The 21,456-nt window shown below is 33.3% G+C and overlaps 1 protein-coding gene across 1 annotated transcript in view; it reads left to right on the top strand.

Annotated features, from left to right (window-relative positions):
- LOC120211764 (IAA-amino acid hydrolase ILR1-like 4) overlaps nt 1-13,851 on the top strand; it is a 36,235-nt gene extending 22,384 nt beyond the window's left edge. Inside the window, exons 2-5 of the mRNA XM_039210244.1 lie at nt 12,612-12,857; nt 12,991-13,059; nt 13,180-13,428; nt 13,696-13,851. Coding sequence (XP_039066175.1) covers nt 12,612-12,857; nt 12,991-13,059; nt 13,180-13,428; nt 13,696-13,851 — 720 coding nt within the window. The remainder of the gene's footprint in view (nt 1-12,611; nt 12,858-12,990; nt 13,060-13,179; nt 13,429-13,695) is intronic.
- The last annotated feature ends 7,605 nt before the right edge of the window (nt 13,852-21,456 follow it).

The raw sequence follows: 21,456 nt of genomic DNA, 5'->3' as shown, positions 1-21,456 counted from the left end.
GAGACGCCATTAACGGATCCATTTCACGTGTCAACCGGATTCACTGGGGTTTCTAGATGCATGCTATTAAGAACATTCAAGTCTATTTCTTTCTTTCTTATAAGTTTCAATAAGTATATATAATAAGGGGTAAGTCTATTTCTTTCTTTCTTATAAGTTTCAATAAGTATATATAACCTTGTGTAGGTTCGAATGTTATATCTTACTTAAAAAGAATGTTGGAGAGATATAATGTAAACATCCCTATTTGGCTCTAATTTTCAAACGAATAGGAGATGTCACAACCAATAACAAAACATTTTTTCAAGATTATTTATTTTAAATATTATCGTTAAACAATCCAAATATTTTAGAAGTTCTTCAAAAGTACTAATTTAAAGTTCTTTAGAAGTTTCAATTCAAATATACAATAATTATTATATTTTGATCTTGATTTCTTTATAAAGGCTCATTAACAACTTGGATCATCTTTATAACCTTCACATATATTCAGTGAGTCAGGTATGCTACATAAGTAAACTTCCAAGGATTTTTTAAATGTTTCTGGTAGTTTAAATATTTCATAGATGAATTTCACAATTTAAGGATTCACAAAATCATTAGACGTAGTATAAATTTTTGTATAACTGTTAAAGGAATAAAGTAATTACATTTATTACGAAGTAATTTAAAATTCTTCGTAATTTAAGTCGAATTTTATATATTACAAAGTATTCATTTATACATCGCTTGCATTAAACCTTTAGGTATTACGATTATTGGTTCAAAAACTTCACGTTTTTTAAGTTGATTTACATGCACTTGAATAGTGTAATTTTAATTTGGCCAATCATTTCCATATCTATGCTCATTGACAGATTTATATTTAAAATCTTCGTTTTGTTTTATTTTTATAGAATCATTGTAAAATTGTTGTTGATAACTTTTCTATTTTGATTTCGTTCTTTTCTCATAATGAAATAACTTATAGAGATCTATTCATTATTTTTAATTTTATTCTCAGGTACCAAAAACTCTTCTAGAATTGTATTATTAGTTACATCTTTAGTCCTTTTAGGAGCACCCGCCTCTACTATATGATCATCTTATACCACTTTTCATTTACGAGAATTTTGACTATTGGAACCAATTCAATTAGCATACTCCAAGCATGATTTACATTCATTTGCTCTAACATGTTATCTTTCAAGGATTTCAATTTAAATTTAGAGCATTTAGTTGATATAAGAGACTTGATTATTCTCATTTTGTTAGTAAATATTTTTGACAGTTGAGTTGTAACGAATTATCTTATAAACTTCTAGTTCACATTACTATATACAATGATCTAGATAAAATAATAATTCATTTAACCTTTTCATCTAGCTGATTATTCTAATTATTCTTGTCATAATTGAATATTGAATTATTCTTCAAAATATTCAATACGTGTGCGCACGCGCAGGCACACACACACACATACATGCACACGCGTGCACACACACGTACACACACATATAAATACTATAAGTTCTATTCTCATAGTTTAATTATTAAAATGGGACAGACAATAAAAAATTTGCTAAATTCTTTTGTTCATAAACAATATACTTTATAACAGTTATTTTAATTAATATACAATATAATCTTTTTAAAAAAACTGAAATATGAATTTACTAATTTCAGCAAGACAAATAATTTTAATTGAATAATTTGAAACTTTTCTTTTTCTAGTTTTTCGAGTAAACAATCACACAAATTTAAGATTTGATTTGATAACATATATGTGATTATCTTGTAGATGCATCTACTAAAAATTTCCATATTATGAATAAATTGTCCTATATTTTAATCAAATATGCAAGATATTCAATCTAATCTTCAACTAGTGAGGCTTTAAAGTTCCTTTGAGAACAACCAACGCAAGAACTTCAAGTACTTTTAATTAATATTATGCAAATCTAAAAGGCATGCATCATTATTGATTGGGATGGTTTAACCATTTATGACAATTAATTAACATTTTCGAAGTTGTAAACTTATGGTTTACCGTAACATGTGATACAATCTCATTCAAAAACTTGTGAACATTTGATTTACGATACCACGTGATTTAATTTTATTCAAAACTTGTAAACTTCTTATTTATTATAACATGTGATTCAATGTCATTCAAAACTTGTAACTTGTAGTTTAACACAATATATGATTTAATTAGATTTAAAACGCGTAAATTTTTGGTTTACCATAACTTGTGATTTAATTTCATTCAAAACTTGTAAACTTCTGATTTACCACAACATGTGATTCAATATCATTCATACACATGTAGTACAAACAAAAGAAAATTAGACAATTTTGAAATTCAAATTTCCTCAAAACTTGTAAATACATTTTCTATCATAAAATTGTTCATTTGAATATGAATACGTTTAGTTCTTATCGAGCTTTTAATAAATTTTGTACTATAAAAGTTAATATCAATTTATTATGATGAACACGAAAAATAAATATAAACTATAGTCAGTGTATCTGAAGATTGTTAATAGTACCATCATCATCACGTTGTTCTCCCATAAGTTATCATAAATACTAAAATAACTTTATTTTCATAGTAAAACCATAACCACAAATAAAATTTGTAAAATTTGTAAAATCTATAGTTTCAACATAGATTTATCTCAGGGACTTCAAATGCATTTATATGATGATGAAACTACTTGGATTTTGGGTAAAGAACACATAAGCTAGACTAAGTTAAAATGTTTTGATGGATTTATCCATCTATGATTTGCTTTAACTCGATTAAACTTCCAAATTCCATGTCAGAATTTTCGGCAACGATTAGACTTTGCACATAAGCTAATTGTAGAAAATGAAATTCGTTGGGGAACAATTCTATTAAGGGTAAAGAATACAAATAGTCTCTCGATTATAGAGTGATGCTTTATAGATTCCCTTGACTATTAAAAGTTATAAAATAGTCCATTAACTATAGGATGTTGTTTTGTTGAGTCTCCCTATTGTTAAAAGTTACAAAATGTTCACCCGACTATTCAAATATTCCAAACTCGTCCTTTTCCATTAAAAAATTGAAGGTTGTCTGAGTTAGACATTAATTTACTGATTAGGATATAATAAAATCATATTTTTAATTGTCTAGTGGCACCGTCGTTGCTTTCAAGCGTTGGCTCGATGGCATAATATTTCAATTATTGGATCAACAATATAATGTAAACTAAGAGTCGATCCAAAAAATACAACTCAAACGATTTTGGGATCAATTTTATCATATCTCTGTCAACAATTTAACTTCTAACTCAGAAGGTCGTCAATTTTTAATGGAAAAGGCCGAGTTTGGAAAATATGAATAGTTGGGTGACCATTTTGTAACTTTTAAAAGTCAAATGACTCAGCAAAACAACAGTCTATAATTGGAAGACCATTTGTGTACATTACCCTTCTATTAACAAACACCAAACTTAAAATGAGGGACATAATTAAAGTACTAAAGATCAAGCAGATAACCAAAATTCTCTAGACAACAAATAAAGACAATATCCTTGCACTCTGTACCAGTTGCAATCCATGGAAAAAGAAAATAACACAACCAAAGTTCCAAGATATTATCCATGTTCTTCAAATGGCATTTTAAAAAAATGAAGGTTAGATGATAAGATTATTAAAGAAAATCAATATATGAAACTCAAATTTGAAATACTTGCACAAGGCATGAACTTAATTTTTAAACAATCAATTCATAATCTAAAATTCAATGAGGACAATTTAAAAAATTAAAATTTACAAACCAAGTTATCTCGATGGTAAAGAAATCATTGTTATTCCTTGAGGTTCTAGGTTTGAGCACCAAAAATGTCAAGAATATGAGCGTTCAATGTCAAATGGTATAAGAATAACAACACGTATAAGAGACATAAGAACAAAGAGAGAATTTTGTATTATTATTTTAATATAAATTGTATATACTAATTTTTTATGAATTCTATATTTATAGACATAAATAATAGATATCATATAAAATTCTAATTTGTAACACTCCAAATCTCATGTTAGTAGTTTCGGGTTTACCCGAGAGGTATGTGGACCTCAAGGAGTTTGTAATTAAGGTCGTTGGACCAAGTTTGGGCTTAATTGAGTTCAATTGGGCCAAGTTTGCATAGAAGGCAATATAAAAGGGACCTAAAGCATAATTAGGCCGTTAAAGGAAAGAAGATGATATCTTAGGCTTTTATTTGTGGTTTGAGCATGGGGTTCTCCCATCTCTATCTTCTCTTCCTCATTTCTTCTTTCTTTCTTCATCTTTCTTCTCCAAAGCAAGTGCCAAATTCAAGGTAAGTGTTGAGGTTTGTCACACCCTAATTTTTAAATTAAAAATGATAATAATTCTTAAATTAATGTCGATGAATAAATTAGCATCTCATTAAAAATATTGAGGCAATCTGTAAAATAAGGAAAGATTCAAAGACTAAAAATCAGATTTACTCGTTACCTTTTAGTTAATAAAATGAAAGAAATAAAATCTAGTATTAATGGGTTTTGAACCCATAACCTCTACAAGCTTTAACCTAAGGCCTTAACTATTCAAGCTATTCTACTATAGCTGATTTGAAATGTAGAAAATATATACTTCAGTGAATAAAAATTGTGTTAACCTCTTTTTTCCCATAATCAACCCCTTCCCCCGGCCGTGAATCATCCATAGCCCAAACCAAACTTTTTCGCCCAAACCACCCTGTCGTTGTTTAACCGACCTTCGACCAGCGGTGGCATTAACTGACACCATCATTGGAACCAGCGTCAACCTGCGACCCAACCTCGACTGAAGAACTGCCCAAATGTGTCGTCATTTTGCCTGAAACATGAGAAAGTCGAATGCTTTTTTCGTCTCCGATCTCAGCCATCAGTTAACCGTGAAGAGTCTTTCAAACCTTGCCAAAGAAAACCTTGGTCGCGCTACTGTTTCCATCGATTTCGGCCACCACGCCTATTTTTCACCTCACGGCCACCAAATTTGGACTCACCGTTATCGTGCAACCAAAACCCAACATGTATTGCTCCCTACCGTAGCTATTTTCTTTTTTCCACCATTGTGTAAGATGTGATCACTATTTTCGGATATTTTGCATGCTTTTGTTAAATTTTGGTTGATTTTTTTAGTTAATGTGGGTAGTTTTGGTGAGTTAGAGCTTTTGTAGTGATAGGACCTCCCAGAGTACCATTCCCGTCGCCTCACGCGATGTCACGCGCCACCTGCGCACGTGAGGATGGTCTTTCGGTCATAAAATCTTCTAAAAATCGGTTTGAGTCAATTTAGACCGAATTGAGTCAACCTAAATCGGTCCGACTCGTTGAACTTGACCAAATCATTAAATTTGACCTATCCATTGACCTAACTAGAGTCGACTTTTACTTTTGACCATTTTGATTGTTGACTTTAATCACAAAAAAAAATTTAAAAGTCGTATTTTATATTTTTCGACGTCCTGAGTCCGAATCCGAAGTTTGTTTCACCAATTCAAACACGAAAGTCTCTAAATTGACCCTTAAACCCGAACAAACATACTTATTTTATTGAATTTAATTAAGTACATTTAATTTAAGGACATTGGCTCATTTATAATATCGTTTAATTAAGGTAATTGTGATTCTCCTGAACTTTTGTCTGCTCAACCCAGTTTTTCCTGATCCACTCGTTCACGAGAGCCCGTGATCACTCATATGGTTCTATAAACCTGTTTAATGTTATGTTTAGTACGTTACTCCGGTAGTAACATTGTACTAATATGACTTAGGTTCGCGTACTGCTGAAGAGCGTAGTGAAGCCAGTGTTGGGTAGATCTCCCGGACTACTTTCTTTTTGCGAGGTGTGTTCCTTGTATGTTATATACATGTTTTAAATATCTATTTGAAATATCATGTGCACATGATTGATGTCTTTGATTTGAAATGTACTATCTGGTCTGATTTGACTACCATATGATTTATCTTAATTAAAGTCTGATTTCTGATTTACTAAATTTTAAAGCATGCTTGTTTGATGCATGTTCTCTGGTTACTGTTGTTACTAAAAGAAAATATATGTTTGAAACACTAATTTTCTTGATACCACTGTTTATTGTCAGAAAATTGTTTTTCTTCGAGATACTCTGGGATCTAGTATGAAGTCTATAAGTTCAGCTCTGATCAAGTTGGTAATTCCTTATGAACTTAAGGTAACCCTTGGGTGGGTTCCTGGGCCCAATAAGCCTAGTGGTAAGACCTTATGGACCCTAAGGTACATCCTTAGGAGTGGCGCTTTATGCATTAGGTAAGTCCTTATGGGCATAAGGGCACTCCTCTTAGGAGAGCTCCTACAATTTGGCTAGGGTAAAACCATATGGACCCAAGATACTCCCATAGGTTGGCTCCTATGCCCAATAGGCCTAGAGTAAGTCCTTATGGATGTAGTTCTAGGGAACTACATATGGTTCATGGTTGGAGGGTAATTCCATGTTTTAATTAAAAATGTTACTGTCATTTTTTTTACTTTGAAACTGAATTGACTTTGAAATCCATTCGCATTTTTTTATTTGCACAGTTGGAACACACTAAGATACCTAGCTCACTCCCACAAACTTTTTCCCCTTTCAAATACTTTTTGGGTAGCCATCTCGGACCTGACACTTGGAGGATCGACACATTCCGTACTGTATATTTTGTTGTAATGTTTTAATTTACGAATTGCCTTTATTTGGGTGACATGTGCCTATATTTTGATATAATGATTTTACGACATATATTGCATTTGTTACTGATGTTGGATTATTTCAATACTAATTATGGGATATTTTGTTTTATTTACAATTTGTTAAGGTTTTATACTACTCACTTTGGACTTTCTTGTTATTAATTATGTTCTTAAAGTTTTTTTTTGGTTATAATATGATTTTAAATGGATGGAAAATATTTTTGAAAATTTTTATTGTAATCCGTTAGATCTAGTCGTAACGTATAGGATGGGTCTAGGGAGTTACAGGGTTTCTTCTATACATCATTAAGCTTCAAAATTTGTCCATAACCTTTCTCAATTCCATGTTATGTTAAGAAATCATTGTCTTTCATGCTTGGTTAGAGAAAAAGATTGGAGAACCAACCAAGTCTTGGAAGAGAGCGATAGCTAGCTAAAGGAGCTTCATTTTAAGATTCTAACATCAAGTTCGTGTATTTCTAATCCTTTGTGGTATTAAGACTTTCATAATAATCAAGATTTGTTGAGATTTGAGCATTTAAGCATTTTATGCTTGATTTATTTTATAGATGTCGTTTTTGTTGCTTAGATTGTGGTTTTAGGGTGCTAGATGACCTTAAGTAACTTTCCTAAGCTTTTGCACATGATTTAGGATCAAACTAAGACCTTTAAGACGATTTTTGAGTGATTCTCGAGCCTACTTATGGGTTTTCTAGGTTTGAGTACCGATACTAGATGAACAATATTGGTATTGGAATAATAGTATCGATACTGAATACCAGCATAGGTATTAGTAGTACCAGTACTGGAAATAGTAGTATTGGTATTAGACATAGGAGTAGCGATACTAAAGGATTTTTAGAATAACAAAAGCCATTTTTGGTACCGATACTCAATAGGGTATCAATACTATCCATTTTGGATGGTTAGATTCGACTTCGTTAAAGTTCGTGAGAATTAAATATGACCCGTAATGGTGAGACTTAGTTCGTGAGGGATTTAAATGGCAGAAGATGCCTAGAAACACTCTTAGGAGTGGGTTATAACCGAAGTAACCATATTAAATGTAATATTTCCAAGTATCTTCAATTGAGCATGTATCTACTAATTAAGAATTAAGCATCGTTACAGGGGATATACCGACAATGATATGATAAACTAAGCGAATTACAAAATAGATGAATCATGTACTTCGAGAACGTGTCGATGAATCGAGGACGTACAAGTCGTCCTCCAATTCAAGGGGAATTATGATAAGAGCAATTAAAGTGTTGATACCAAGTAATGAACCCGAGTCAGGTATCAGGCTAACAAATAATTCAGTAAGTGAACAATATAATCAGTAATTATCATAAAATCATGAAACTCATAGAGACCTCTTTAGAGGAAGAAATAACTAAAATGCCCTTAAATGATAAAAGACATATTATAACATCTTAATGAAATAATAGTTGTAGTAGACAAATAAACTCTTGCATAACGTTCTAGATAAAAGAACGAACAAGATATCAGCTAGTGAGGGGATGACCTCACTTTAGTGTGAAGAGCTATGTCAATGGGTAGCTAGGCAACCTTAGTTGACTGAGTGGGGAATCTTCAATGATGTATGACCTTGAGCCCTCATATATGCATATGTAGTTGCATTAGCTCAATACATTAGATATCCTTAAAACTTGGCTTGACAACTATGTGAGATCGAACCAATGCTTCAATTGAGCAGGAATTATTTCGATGCTATGTGATTACCAGATTCCCCCATGATCTACCTGAATGCTATGTCAGGACCATGAGATCATTCAGTAGCTTAGTGGGAATTTTATCGATGCTATGTCTTTACCAGGTTCCCTCAGCTAACTAGTACCTGATTACTATGTGAGACCAAATACTAGCAATGAGTCACATTCAGATAATGCACAATAGTGATTTTTGAGTCACACTCAGATAATTTACATCGGTTACAGTCATTGGGGTTAGAGACCCAATAGAGGTGTACTTATGGCGAGGCCCTTAGCAGAGGATTAAGGAAAGCATGAGACTTCTACTTCAACGTTAGAACAATTGAACCTTAAGTAGGTAGCATTTGATTATGATCATGCATATACCTATTGCTTAGTATCATATCTTTAGCATGCTTATGTTTATGGAACTCTTAATGTTGCTCTAGATAGTGATTATGCTACTGGACTTTGTAACCTCAGCTTTTGAATGTTTCCGTTCACAGGTTAGCAGTTGAGTCATTCAAGGAGAACCATCACCCTTTCCAAAGTATTATACTGCTACTTTTAGTGGGCATGTGTATTCATAAAACCTTTACTTATTTATTTGGGTTTACAAGCTTTGATTTGTATTATTTGATTTAGAATATGTGTCATAGAACTTCGGTTTATAAAAGTATTTTACGACAGTATGAATATCTAGTTTAGAAATCATATCATGTTTTATATGGGTATGAAAAGGTTTTTAAATTTAGTAGTTGTCTCGACAGCCAAATGTGGAGCGTTAGGATCAAATCGGGTTTAGGGTATTATATAATTGAACAATAAAATATTAATAATAAAATATATCAAACTATTATTTAATACATGAAATTTCATAATAAAATTTTAAATAAATAAATATACAGAACGTCCAAATATTTGATTTAATAGAAATTCGTCAATTGTCTAACCCAACCATGTGATTAAAGGTTGTACCATTTACGAAGGGTTAGTTCGAAATCTCTCCAATAGCAAAATTTACTTTCTTAACGCCACCGACAATTCCATTTATAACTGATTTATCATAAATTATAGAAAACTCATAAAAGTAAAATCAGACTTAATACCTACCCTTTCGCAATTTTAAATATTTGTTATATCTTTAAAAAGTTATGTCATCATGACGTTATTACGAAGAAAGTTTATTTTATTCTTAATCCAACAGTTGTTTTTAGGGTGCGTTTGGTTCACGGAATGTAAAATTACTAGTGAGAATAAAAGATTACCAGGAAATAGGATTACTGGGAATGTTATATTTTGTGTTTGGTTGGTTTAATAAGAATGTAAGATTACCGTATTTAGTTAAAGGAATAAAAGATTATTAGAATGTATATTTGACCAAATTGTCCTTATTATATATTTGTATAATACTACAAATTATAAAATATTTATATATTTTCTTTAAAAAATTAAATTCATAATATTTATATAATATTTTTACAAAATTAAAAATATAAAAAAGGTTTAATGAAAGGGTACATTTTTTTTAACCCTTGAACTTCATATAAAATTTTAATTATAGACTTTTTCCTGTAAATCTAAAATAATTTAAGGATAAATTTGTAATTTAACCTTCGTAGAATTTTTATTATTCAATGACAGAAGAATGATATTTTTGAAAAATAAAAAATAAAAAATTAAAGGCATTTTAGTCCAAAACGCCGGTAATGTTACAATACCTAGGGGAAGGGAAGTAATGACATTCCCGGTAATATACCCCCAAAAATCTACTATTGGTAATAAAACATTATCGGGAATGAGATTTCCGGCCAACCAAACATGGGAATGTGGGATTTCTATCTCATGAGAATCCCACAATCCTTAAACCAAACACCCCCTTAGGGTTTTAAATTTTTTAAATTTTATGTATTTAAGAAAACTTAGAGTTTTTTAGAATATATATATATATATACCTTAATAAATTTATTTTTAATTATTTTCTCATAATTTTTAATTTCTTTATTTTTAGGTTTAAGATCAAATCCACACAATATTTAAATATTGATGGATAATTTATTTTAAAATTATAATTAAATTAAAAAGTTGTATAAATTTTGATGAGTCAATTTGTTATCATCCAAATCATTGACTGACACATCATTTGTTCATATAAAAATTAACGAATGTAAATCATTTTATAATTTTCGATATTTCAAATGAGCAGTTGTAATATTTAAAACTTGGGTGACACAACTAAAACCTTTCTAATAGGTATATGACTTACTAGTGTAATTTACTCATATATATATTTATATATAACCCCAATCTTTGTATAGATGGAAACCAGATCAGAAATGTTATTAAAGAACAAAAAATAAATTCATAGTCATACATTGAACATGCTTCGTGATAAAATCAACTTATAACTCATACCAAGTGTTATTTATCATCGAACTTAATCATTTCTTGATTAGGGATCAATCTGAAACGTTTCAAAAATTTGGGGAGTAAAGTATAATTATACAAAAATTAAAAGACTAGCTTGTAAATCATTTTTAAAATAAATTTATTTTATTACTAGCTATCCAATTGTGACATTAATAAAGTTATTACAAACTTAAAATTCCTTCAAGATCGTTTTATTGATATTTAGCTAACAATAGAGACTAAATGATAAAATTCAATAATTTAAAAGATTAAAAGGTAAATTCTACACTTCTCTTACAAAGAGTTTTGAAATTAGAGGGAAGAGTTTTGAAACTCTACCTACAAGTTTCAAAACTAGAGGGAAGAGTTTTGAAATTCTACCTTCGAGTTTTGAAACTAGACCCAAAGTTTCGAAACAAAAAACTTTTTGTGATTGTAAGTTTTGAAGCCTACCTACTAAAATTTTGAAATTAGGTCAAAAGTTTTGGAACTTTTATCTTATTTCTGCTCATTAAATTTACTTATTCCTTAATAACCTCATTTGGCAATCTTATTCAACAAGCAAACATCGTAGGTCATTCAAGTATATAAAGATACACCCAACATGAACCGATTAAACCAACATACAACCATGTACATGATTCTAATACATTGAAACCTATTAAGCATGCTTTACATCAAATTATCAAACTTCAAACTCTTTCTTAATACATAAAAAGGAAATCACTTAATTAATTCTTTTCTTACTTTTCATGTCTAATTACACTTAACAAATTCATATAAACATGGATCAATGCTATGCATGTTAATAACTTATCATCAATATCAAACCAATCAATCATAGTTGACCTACTTATTTACTTACCAACACACCTTAGCTTATACATCAGTATTCAATACCTTATGTTTTTACCATAATTACACATTTAATCCTCATTACTTATATTTTGTTAACTGTGACATCAGCTTTTTCGTTAAATGTTAACAATAGGTGGCTTGATTGAAATCATTTAAATAGTTATGTGATCATATTGAAAAATAGTTGAAAATATGGTGGTCATATCGACACCAATCCCATAGTATGATGGTCATTTGAGTAGTTTACCCTATTTTCAAATATATATATATAAAAGAAAGGGAAAAAAAGCAGTAACCACATTGCTTTTTACCTGGAATTAACTACGGAAGTGTTGTAAACCAAGTAGAGACAATCCAAGGGATGGCAACGGGCCGGGTTCGGGCCGGATATTGGTTTTTCCATTTTTGTCCTCGTTTAAAAAATTCGTACCCAAAAAATGGAGATCCTCATCGGGTAATCGAGAAAAATTGCGGGGAAACGGGTTTCTCCGTTTAGCATAAACGGTTATTTAAACGGGTATCGGGTCGGGTATATATATATTTAAATTAAATATATAAATATTATATATATATATATATATTTATATTTAAATTAAATTTATTAATATTATATATATAATAATAATTAGTTTTAATATTTATCAGGCCGAATAATCGGGTAATCGGGGCAAGGATTACCAAATCCGTCTCCGTCTCCGTTTAACATAAACGGTTTTTCCCCGTCCCCGTCCCCGTTTAACATAAACGATTTTTTCTCATCCCGTTTAATTCGATTTTCGATTTTCCCGATCGGATTCGAGTTTTTTCCATCCCTAAACAGAACAGAACATCATGATCTCTCTTTTTCGAAAGGGTACACGGAGCATCACTCGGTACTGAATCTGAGTTCGCTCACAAGACAGCTGTTGGACTCTGCCAAGGAGCCCGAGTTCTTGGATTGGTTAAAGAGGGTTAGAAGGAAAATCCATGAGTACCCAGAGTTGGCTTTCCAAGAACACGAGACTGGTCGACTTATAATATCCGAGTTGAAGTCGATTGGGATCGACTACTCATGGCCTGTTGCCAAGACCAGAATTGTGGCCTCCGTTGGGTCTGCGGTGGAGCCCTGGTTTGGTCTTCGAGCCGACATGGACGCCCTTCCTATCCAGGTTTTCTCTTTTAAAGTTACTTCATAGGTTTCTGTTTGGTGGAAAGGATCGGAAAACGTTCTTTTTTTTAATAGTACGAGATAATTATAAAATAGTAGTTGTAAATAGTGTTTTGTTAATCAATATTTTGAAGGAAATGGTGGAGTGGGAGCATAAGAGTAAGAACAAAAGGAAGATGCATGCTTGTGGGCACGATGTTCATGTGACGATGCTATTAGGAGCAAGTTACTACAGCACAAGACACATGATTTGAAGGCCACTGTTAAGCTTGTTTTCCAGCCTGGTGAAGAATCGTATGCTGGTGTTTATCATATGATTAAAGAGAGTGCAGTTGATAATGTCCAATCCGTATTCGGCTTTACATGTCGCACCGGAATTGCCCACTGGAACCATTGGGTCCAGACCTGGCCCTATGCTTGCGGGCTCAGCCAGGTTTCAAGTCAAAATTCAAGGCAAATCTGGGGATGCTGCTCAGCCTCATACGACTACAGATCCAGTACTTGCTGCATCATTTTCTATCCTTGCACTCCAACAGCTCGTTTCTCGAGAGACTAATCCTCTTGAGTCCAGGGTAAATATCAATAATTAATCCTTCGATGGATTCATAATCTGAAAGTGATTCATTTTCACAGAACTGCAGATTGTGTCAGTAGGGTTCATTCGAGCCGATCAAGCAGCGAATACTATCCCGGAACAGTTACTTTCGGAGGCACATTTCGAAGCATGACCAATGAAGGCTTGTATTATCTACAACAGAGGATCAAACAGGTCAATTTCACCAATTAGTATTGTATTTTATAGGACAAAAACATCTTGTTTTGATATAGATGACTTACAGGTGATCGAGACTCAAGCGACAGTACACAGATGTACTGCAACAGTAGACTTCCTCGAGGAGAAAATGAGAGCTTATCCTGCAACTGTCAATGATGAATCAATGTACGAACATGTGAAAAAGTCGGCGAATCTGTGCTTGGAAAATCTAAGATACTAGTGTATCCAATGGTCGTGGGAGCAGAAGACTTCAGCTTCTATGCAAACAAAATGGCGGCAGCCTTCTTCATGATTGGGACAAAAAACGGAACACAAAAACCAAACTACGGATTGCACTCGCCTTACTTGGTTATTGACGAGGATGCTCTTCCCATTGGAGCAGCCTTCCATGCTGCAGTAGCCATATCTTATTTAGATAGCGATAATCATGGTGCTTTTAAAGCTCGGTAACTTCTTATTCCTAGGATGAAGATTCAAAAATATATGTAGACGGTAGATCGAAATGGTTAAAGACACCATTGAAATTTACCTTCCACAAACAATATGAACTAATAGAATTACCTAATCATCAGCAGCCATCAACAGACAGGTGCAGCAAGGGCAGAAAACAGACAAGTGAACAGCAGCAGAAAGCAGTCCAAGAAGGATTACCCAAGAACATTCAAGAAAGTAACAGCTCAGCCAATCCAGGCTTTAGCAAGGTCACCCGTGCAATCCACACCTTTGCAAATGGACAAACAAGAACTGATGATGCTCTTGAAAATTAGAGGTGCATAAGATGGCTTACGAAACCAAGAAACAATGTTGTTTCAATCGGATTCAACAATGAAACAGGCCTCCTTGGCCGCCAAAAGTTCTACTGAAGAAGGATCAACAAACCAATAGATATCAAGAGTTCGATAAGATGATCATATGGCTCCTTGACCGCCTTGATCGTATTTGACATTAATGATTCTCCACCAAATGCATTCTTTTTTAGTACTATATCTCCACAGCCACTAATATAATAGAACTTATTCTTGGTCTTAAAATCCACAAATTCAAGGTCCCAAAAGCACTTTGGCATACACAACGTGTCCCATTCTTGGTCTTAAATTCTGAACGTCTTAATCTTAGAATCTAATTAGAACGTCTTTTACTCGAGTCTTTCGGATAAAAGATCCAAGTATCCATGTCTCTATCAGAAAAATATTTTAGTCTTGATTTCTATAACCACTCCCATTCCTTTGTTCTAAATAGTTCCCATAACCACATTCTCAACGACCTAAACTCATTCTGAAGCAATTGATCAATATACCCATTTTGTGGTTTGACTTCCAATTCATTAATCCTTTTTCCAATGGTCGAGATTGAATCAACAACGAAATTTAATAATCTAAGAATGTCATCATTGTGATCGAGACAAAGAACCATAATGGTTTAATGACAATTTGTTAAAAGATAATGACAAACATAATGATCACACAATAAAACATACACCAAGATTTTACGTTGAAAATTTCTTTTGAGAGATACCATGAGTAGAAAAAAGGAATTTTTACTAATGTCGAAAAATTGAAAAATGCAAGAGGAATCCTCGAAAATAACTTGACTAACCACCTAGCTTCAAGAAAAAACATCGAATTAATTCCTATTGGTGTGTAGGTTATAAAAGGCTCGTTTCGAGCTCAAATAAGCGCGTGAACAGTGATACGGTGTCGAAAAATTTCTGGAAAAAATCCTAAAAATTATTTTAGGACACTTACCAAGCCCGGTTCACAATTTTGAACGGCGGAGAGCTCGATTCCGAAACATCAAAAACTTTGACTTTCTCACCCCTCCACGCGCCGGCAACGATGGAGAAACGGAGGACACCGGCGGACTTGGAACGATGCAAGGAACACGATGGTGTGAGAGGTGTCGAAAACGGATAGCCGGATCAACGTGAATCGACGAAAACCCAACGGAAATTGAGTTAAAACCAATGATACTTCCGACTGAAATTAACGATTCACGACGACGATTCACGATGGTGGTTTTGGTTCGTCGATCGGAGGTCGGACGGAGAATAGATCGGAGTTGAAAGTGAGTTGACCGGAGGAGAAAAATGAAGCATTTTCTACATAAAACAATCGGGAGAAAGGGGGTTTATATTTTCTCCTAAAGAAAAATGGGTAAACTATGAGTTTAGCCACTGAATTTTCTATACTTTATAAAATGGACTGCCAACTTTACGATTTTACAATTTAATCCTCAATTTCTTCCAAAACATCAAATTAAATTCACCACTTTAAAATTCTAAAATTTAGCCCCTAAATTAGGGTGTTACAATTCTCTCATTCTTAAAAGAATTTCATCCTCGAAATTCATTCATGTCACATAATTGTAGCAATGAAAATTCCAATAGTTCTTTCATATATTTCCGTAGATTTTACTGGAGTACTGATACTCTATTAATCCTTAATCAGTTGAGTATACATTTTCTTCAGAACTCTCCCTCATTCTAATAAAAGAATCAGAACAGAAATATCCTTATAGAATCTATTCAGCCTTGGTTACGAAAATAGACTCATATAGCGATAACATATCCCAATTTCATTTCTGGAGTCAGATTGGAATTTCTCAGATGAGTAACTCTCACATGGCTCGTACAGTACTTTATTGAATTTAGACAGATGTTATTGGTACTCCTTTTTGTACAAGTATAACCTTAACGGATAAAAACTTCAGTTTACACGTTACAAATAGGGACTCAGCCCTGGAGTTCCGACTCAGAGAGGTACGATTGTAGTCTAGGGGCATGTACTGATCAGACATCTTTTGATACCACTAAATGTAACACCCTCAGACCGATACAGATAACTCGTTTCGATCTGGAGTGTCACATTAGGGCCACCGGAGCGACCCACTGTAAAAATAGTAGAATATTTAAAACTTTTTATTAAACATGTAAACCAATAAAATGATTTATCAATATTCAAAAATAAACCAGATTTTTAGACTCAAATATAAAACAAAATACAATTACATGCCCCCTAATCACGTGTACCATACTCTGCAAACAACGCAAGAAGAACTCCCTTACTGAAGTCGATAACTGCACTGGTACAATTCTTTTAACCTGTAATGGTGAGTAATATAGTGAGCTTCGAAAAGCTCAGTAATACAGAACTACTAAATGATGCTACATGACATGCAGATAAATGGAAAGTCATATAATTTCCTTATTGAATCAGACGTATACCAGTTACGGAATAATCTGGGTTTCCTTTAGTAGTTCATCGAGTTGAAGCCATGAAGATCACATATCATAGGAAGCATTCAAAGTATGACATTTTCAGGAGATTGAATAGGATGTCTAATGTGTTCCAACAGTACAATAAAATCATAATATGTACACTTATCAAACGATAGTTCAGTAAATCTCATAAAAACATAATGAAGTTTAACTTTTGAAACTCGTAGTTTAAACCATTCTCTTGTACACCATCCGCAGTTCCCAGAACTGCGTCCATAGGGCTTACCTTAAGCACACAACAAAAAGGAAGTCAACCTAAGGATAGGCTTTGGGGCATGTATCCTTAAGTCCATAAGTCCGTAGGGCTTACCCTAAGCACACAGCAAAGGGAGCCAACCTAATGGAGCATCTTGGGCCCGTGAGCCTACCCAAGAGTCACATTAGGTCCGTAAGGTTTACCAGCTTGATCAATGCTATACTCTATAATTCAATCCATCCAAAATCAGTATTTCAAAATACAATTTATGCAGTAAGCATAATTTCCATAAATTTGTAATCATCGTTATCATATATCAGTGAAAACCAATAATCATATATCATTCATAGTCCATAAACCATCACCGGTAAGTCGGTGTATCAATAAACAGTAAATCATAGATTTCAATGTACCATATTTCAAAACAGATAAAACAATTATGTAGAACATAGGGAACACAATAGAGGATCCAAGTATTTTTCAGAGGCCATTGTAGTTATCAGTATGGATAACACGAAACTTATGAAATTTGATCAGATTCCAGGAACGAGGTCATATTGAAGAGAATCGATTAATAACTAATCTAATCAGACATTTAAGGTTGATATTTTTGAATCCCTCTATGATTCATATATCTCAGGAAAGTGTTCAAGTATGACCAGAGTAATTTGAGCTGATAAAGTAGAAATGAAGATTCAGGGCATTTACCATCCATGTCAATCGATCGGACTATCAACAACTCCTAAAACTGATGTATTTCAACTGGTCAATTCATTGCCCTTCCAGGGTATTCACACTTTAATACCAACAATTCTTGTTTATAGATCATCTTTAGAATCATCGCTGAATACATCTAAAGGAAGAAATAGAGGATCCAAATAATCTTTATTTCTATCCAAATGGAAACAATATCACGAATTGTCAACGTATTTAATTCTTGGTTCATAACCCATAGTAATCATACATCATGCAATATCATTGGAGTTCTCAGACTCATTCAATCACTTACTAAATTCTCAGTCATTAAAGTTACTCGGTTCATTTAGTAGTCAAATCAATATCCCAATTACTTCAGAGTCTTTCCGAGTAATTCAGATGCTTCTGCGATTCGGATACATGTTGTACTTCCGTTTAGTTCACTCTGGTCATTTACAAAATTTATTATTTTGTTCGTGGTTAATATATCTTACGAATATCCACTTCTTAATATCGAATGCGCTCTAGCATTGAGCTGAGTACTTCCATAATTATCATTAATCCCAATTTGAGGAGACGAACAAACATTCAAGTGGTATTTATGTCATTCAGGTATTGACATAGCATTAACGTTGGTCGACCGGCTTAAACTGTGTTCCATAACTTTTAAAAGTCAATGCAACATCCAGGTTTATTTGGATTCTTTAATGAATCCAATTCATTTACTTATACTTGGTCATAAGGGTATTTTAGTCATTTTGGTGCTCAATGTTGTTTTTGTCATTTCATAGCTTAAGGATATCCAATCTTTTCTGGACTTAATAATATTCTTGAGTCATTTCCATTACAGGGGTATTTTGGTCATTTTACAGATCCAATGTATTTCAATCATTTCCTTCCATATGATCTTATCATTTAATTCAAACGTATCATCTTTTCTTAGTCATTTCGAACAATTCTGACAAAATAGCACCCTCGATAATTTATTTTTCAGGTATTTACTCATAACTCGAAGATTTCCAGGTTAAAAGTCTTTTCAGACATTACTAACGAATTATTAGGAATTTTCCATACAAAAGTAGGATCTCAACCATTAAATCAGTAATTTATCGGTTTAAATACAAATTTTCAGGTTACCTTCTCATTTAGAGTCAACTTGGACTATTTTTACCTCTCAATGGCATTTTCATAATTTCGTAACCAGATAAATTCGCTATTAACTCTTAACGTAAATAATTATAATATAGAGATCCTATGGTCAATTACTTTACCGAACGTTCTCTGATCTTGAAATGATTCCTTAACAGACTTCTAGTATCTTGCACAAACTCTCTTGGGGTTAGAAACCCGTTATCCAAATTTCCTAAGCAAAACTATTATTTCCATGCACATCAGTAGTTTCATCAGATCAATATGTCTTTACAACTTCTTATCCAACTTCCATGGTCAATTCTAGTCTTTTTACAACATAAGGGTATTTTCGTAATTTTACCTAATTGAAGTATTCTCATAATTTATCGCTTAAAACATATTCGATTTGAATCCATCCATAAACAAACAAGCATAATAGTCCAATCATATACATTCATGCATTTATCCATTATCAACATGTTCCATAAAGCATAAAGAGGTAATAATGTATTACCTCGATTTTCGTGTCATACTGATCGACCATTAAATTCCATTCAACCTCTCTCGATCTTGAAATCATCTTCCAATAATTCCTCAGATACATAACAATAAACATTTCGTAAAAAACGGGGCTTAATTCTGAAAAACGGATGAAATCGGGTGATTAATCAGTGAAAACCAACATATCAGATTCGAATTTGGAAAAACGGACCCCAAAATAGATTCAAGACATCAAAAACGTCAGAATAGGTATACTCGGTCAAAGTCAAAGGTCGTTCAACGCCCGGTCAACGTCGGTCAAATGTTCCATAAAGCATAAATAGGTCGTAATATATTACCTCGATTTCTGTGCCATACTGATCGACCATTAAATTCCATTCAACCTCCCTCGATCTTGAAATCATCTTCCAATAATTCCTCAGATACATAACAATAAACATTTTATAAAAAACGGGGCTTAATTCTTAAAAACGGATCGAATCGGGTGATTAGTCAGTGAAAACCAACTTACTGGGTTCGAATTTGGAAAAACGGACCCCAAAAAAGATTCAGGACATCAAAAATGTCAGAATAGGTATACTCGGTCAAAGTCAAAGGTCGTTCAACGCCCGGTCAACGCCGGTCAAAGGTCTAGTCAACGCAGGTCAACAATCAACAGTCGATCGTTTTACACATCACCCTAACAGAAATTAATTACAAAATTAGTCACCTTCTACAAATATTTACAAAACTAACACCCGAATTTTACACAAATATCACCATAACAGAAATTAATTACAAAATTAACACCCTACGCGCAGTGGCGATGAGTGCGGTGCTTGAACAGTGATATGGTGTCGGAAAAATTCCTAAAAATTATTTTAAGGCATTTTGAGACACTTACCAAACTTGGTTCACAATTTTGAATGGCAGAGAGATCGATTTCGAAACATCGAAAACTTTGACTTTCTCACCTCTCTACGTGTCGGCGACGATAGAGAAACGGAGGACACCGGCGAACTCGGAACGATGCAAGGAACACGATGGTGCGGGAGTTGTCGAAAACGGATAGCCTGATCGACGTGAATCGACGAAAAACCAACGGAAATTGAGTTAAAACCGATGATACTTCCGATTGAAATTAACGAACACGATGGTGGTTTCGGTTCGTCGATCGGAAGTCAGACGACGAGTAGATTGGAGTTGAAAGTGGGTTGACCGGGGGAGGAAAATGAAGAATTTTCTGCAGAAAACAATGGGGAGAAAGGGTTTATATTTTCTCTTAAAGAAAAATGAATAAACTATGAGTTTAGCTACTAAATTTATTCGATTTTATAATTTAATCCTCAATTTCTTCTAAAATATCAAATTAATTTCACCACTTTAAAATTCTAAAATTTAGCCCCTAAATTGATGTGTTACATGCTCACCCAGGTTTCAAGTCAAAATTCAAGGCAAATCTGGGGATGCTGCTCAGCCTCATACGACTACATACTTGCTGCATCATTTTCTATCCTTGCACTCCAACAGCTCGTTTCTCGAGAGACTAATCCTCTTGAGTCCAGGGTAAATATCAATAATTAATCCTTCCATGGATTCATAATCTGAAAGTGATTCATTTTCACGGAACTGCAGGTTGTGTCAGTAGGGTTCATTCGAGCCGATCAACCAGCGAATACTATCCCGGAACAGTTACTTTCGGAGGCACATTTCGAAGCATGACCAATGAAGGCTTGTATTATCTACAACAGAGGATCAAACAGGTCAATTTCACCAATTAGTATTGTATTTTATAGGACAAAAACATCTTGTTTTGATATAGATGACTTACAGGTGATCGAGACTCAAGCGACAGTACACAGATGTACTGCAACAGTAGACTTCCTCGAGGAGAAAATGAGAGCTTATCCTGCAACTGTCAATGATGAATCAATGTACGAACATGTGAAAAAGTCGGCGAATCTGTGCTTGGAAAATCTAAGATACTAGTGTATCCAATGGTCGTGGGAGCAGAAGACTTCAGCTTCTATGCAAACAAAATGGCG

The sequence above is a fragment of the Hibiscus syriacus genome, unplaced genomic scaffold, assembly GCF_006381635.1.
Source record: "Hibiscus syriacus cultivar Baekdansim isolate YM2019G1 unplaced genomic scaffold, ASM638163v2 tig00109983_pilon, whole genome shotgun sequence".
Taxonomy (NCBI): domain Eukaryota; kingdom Viridiplantae; phylum Streptophyta; class Magnoliopsida; order Malvales; family Malvaceae; genus Hibiscus; species Hibiscus syriacus.
The sequence above is the reverse complement of the archived record's forward strand: the minus strand, read 5'-3'. Positions and strand labels throughout refer to the sequence as shown.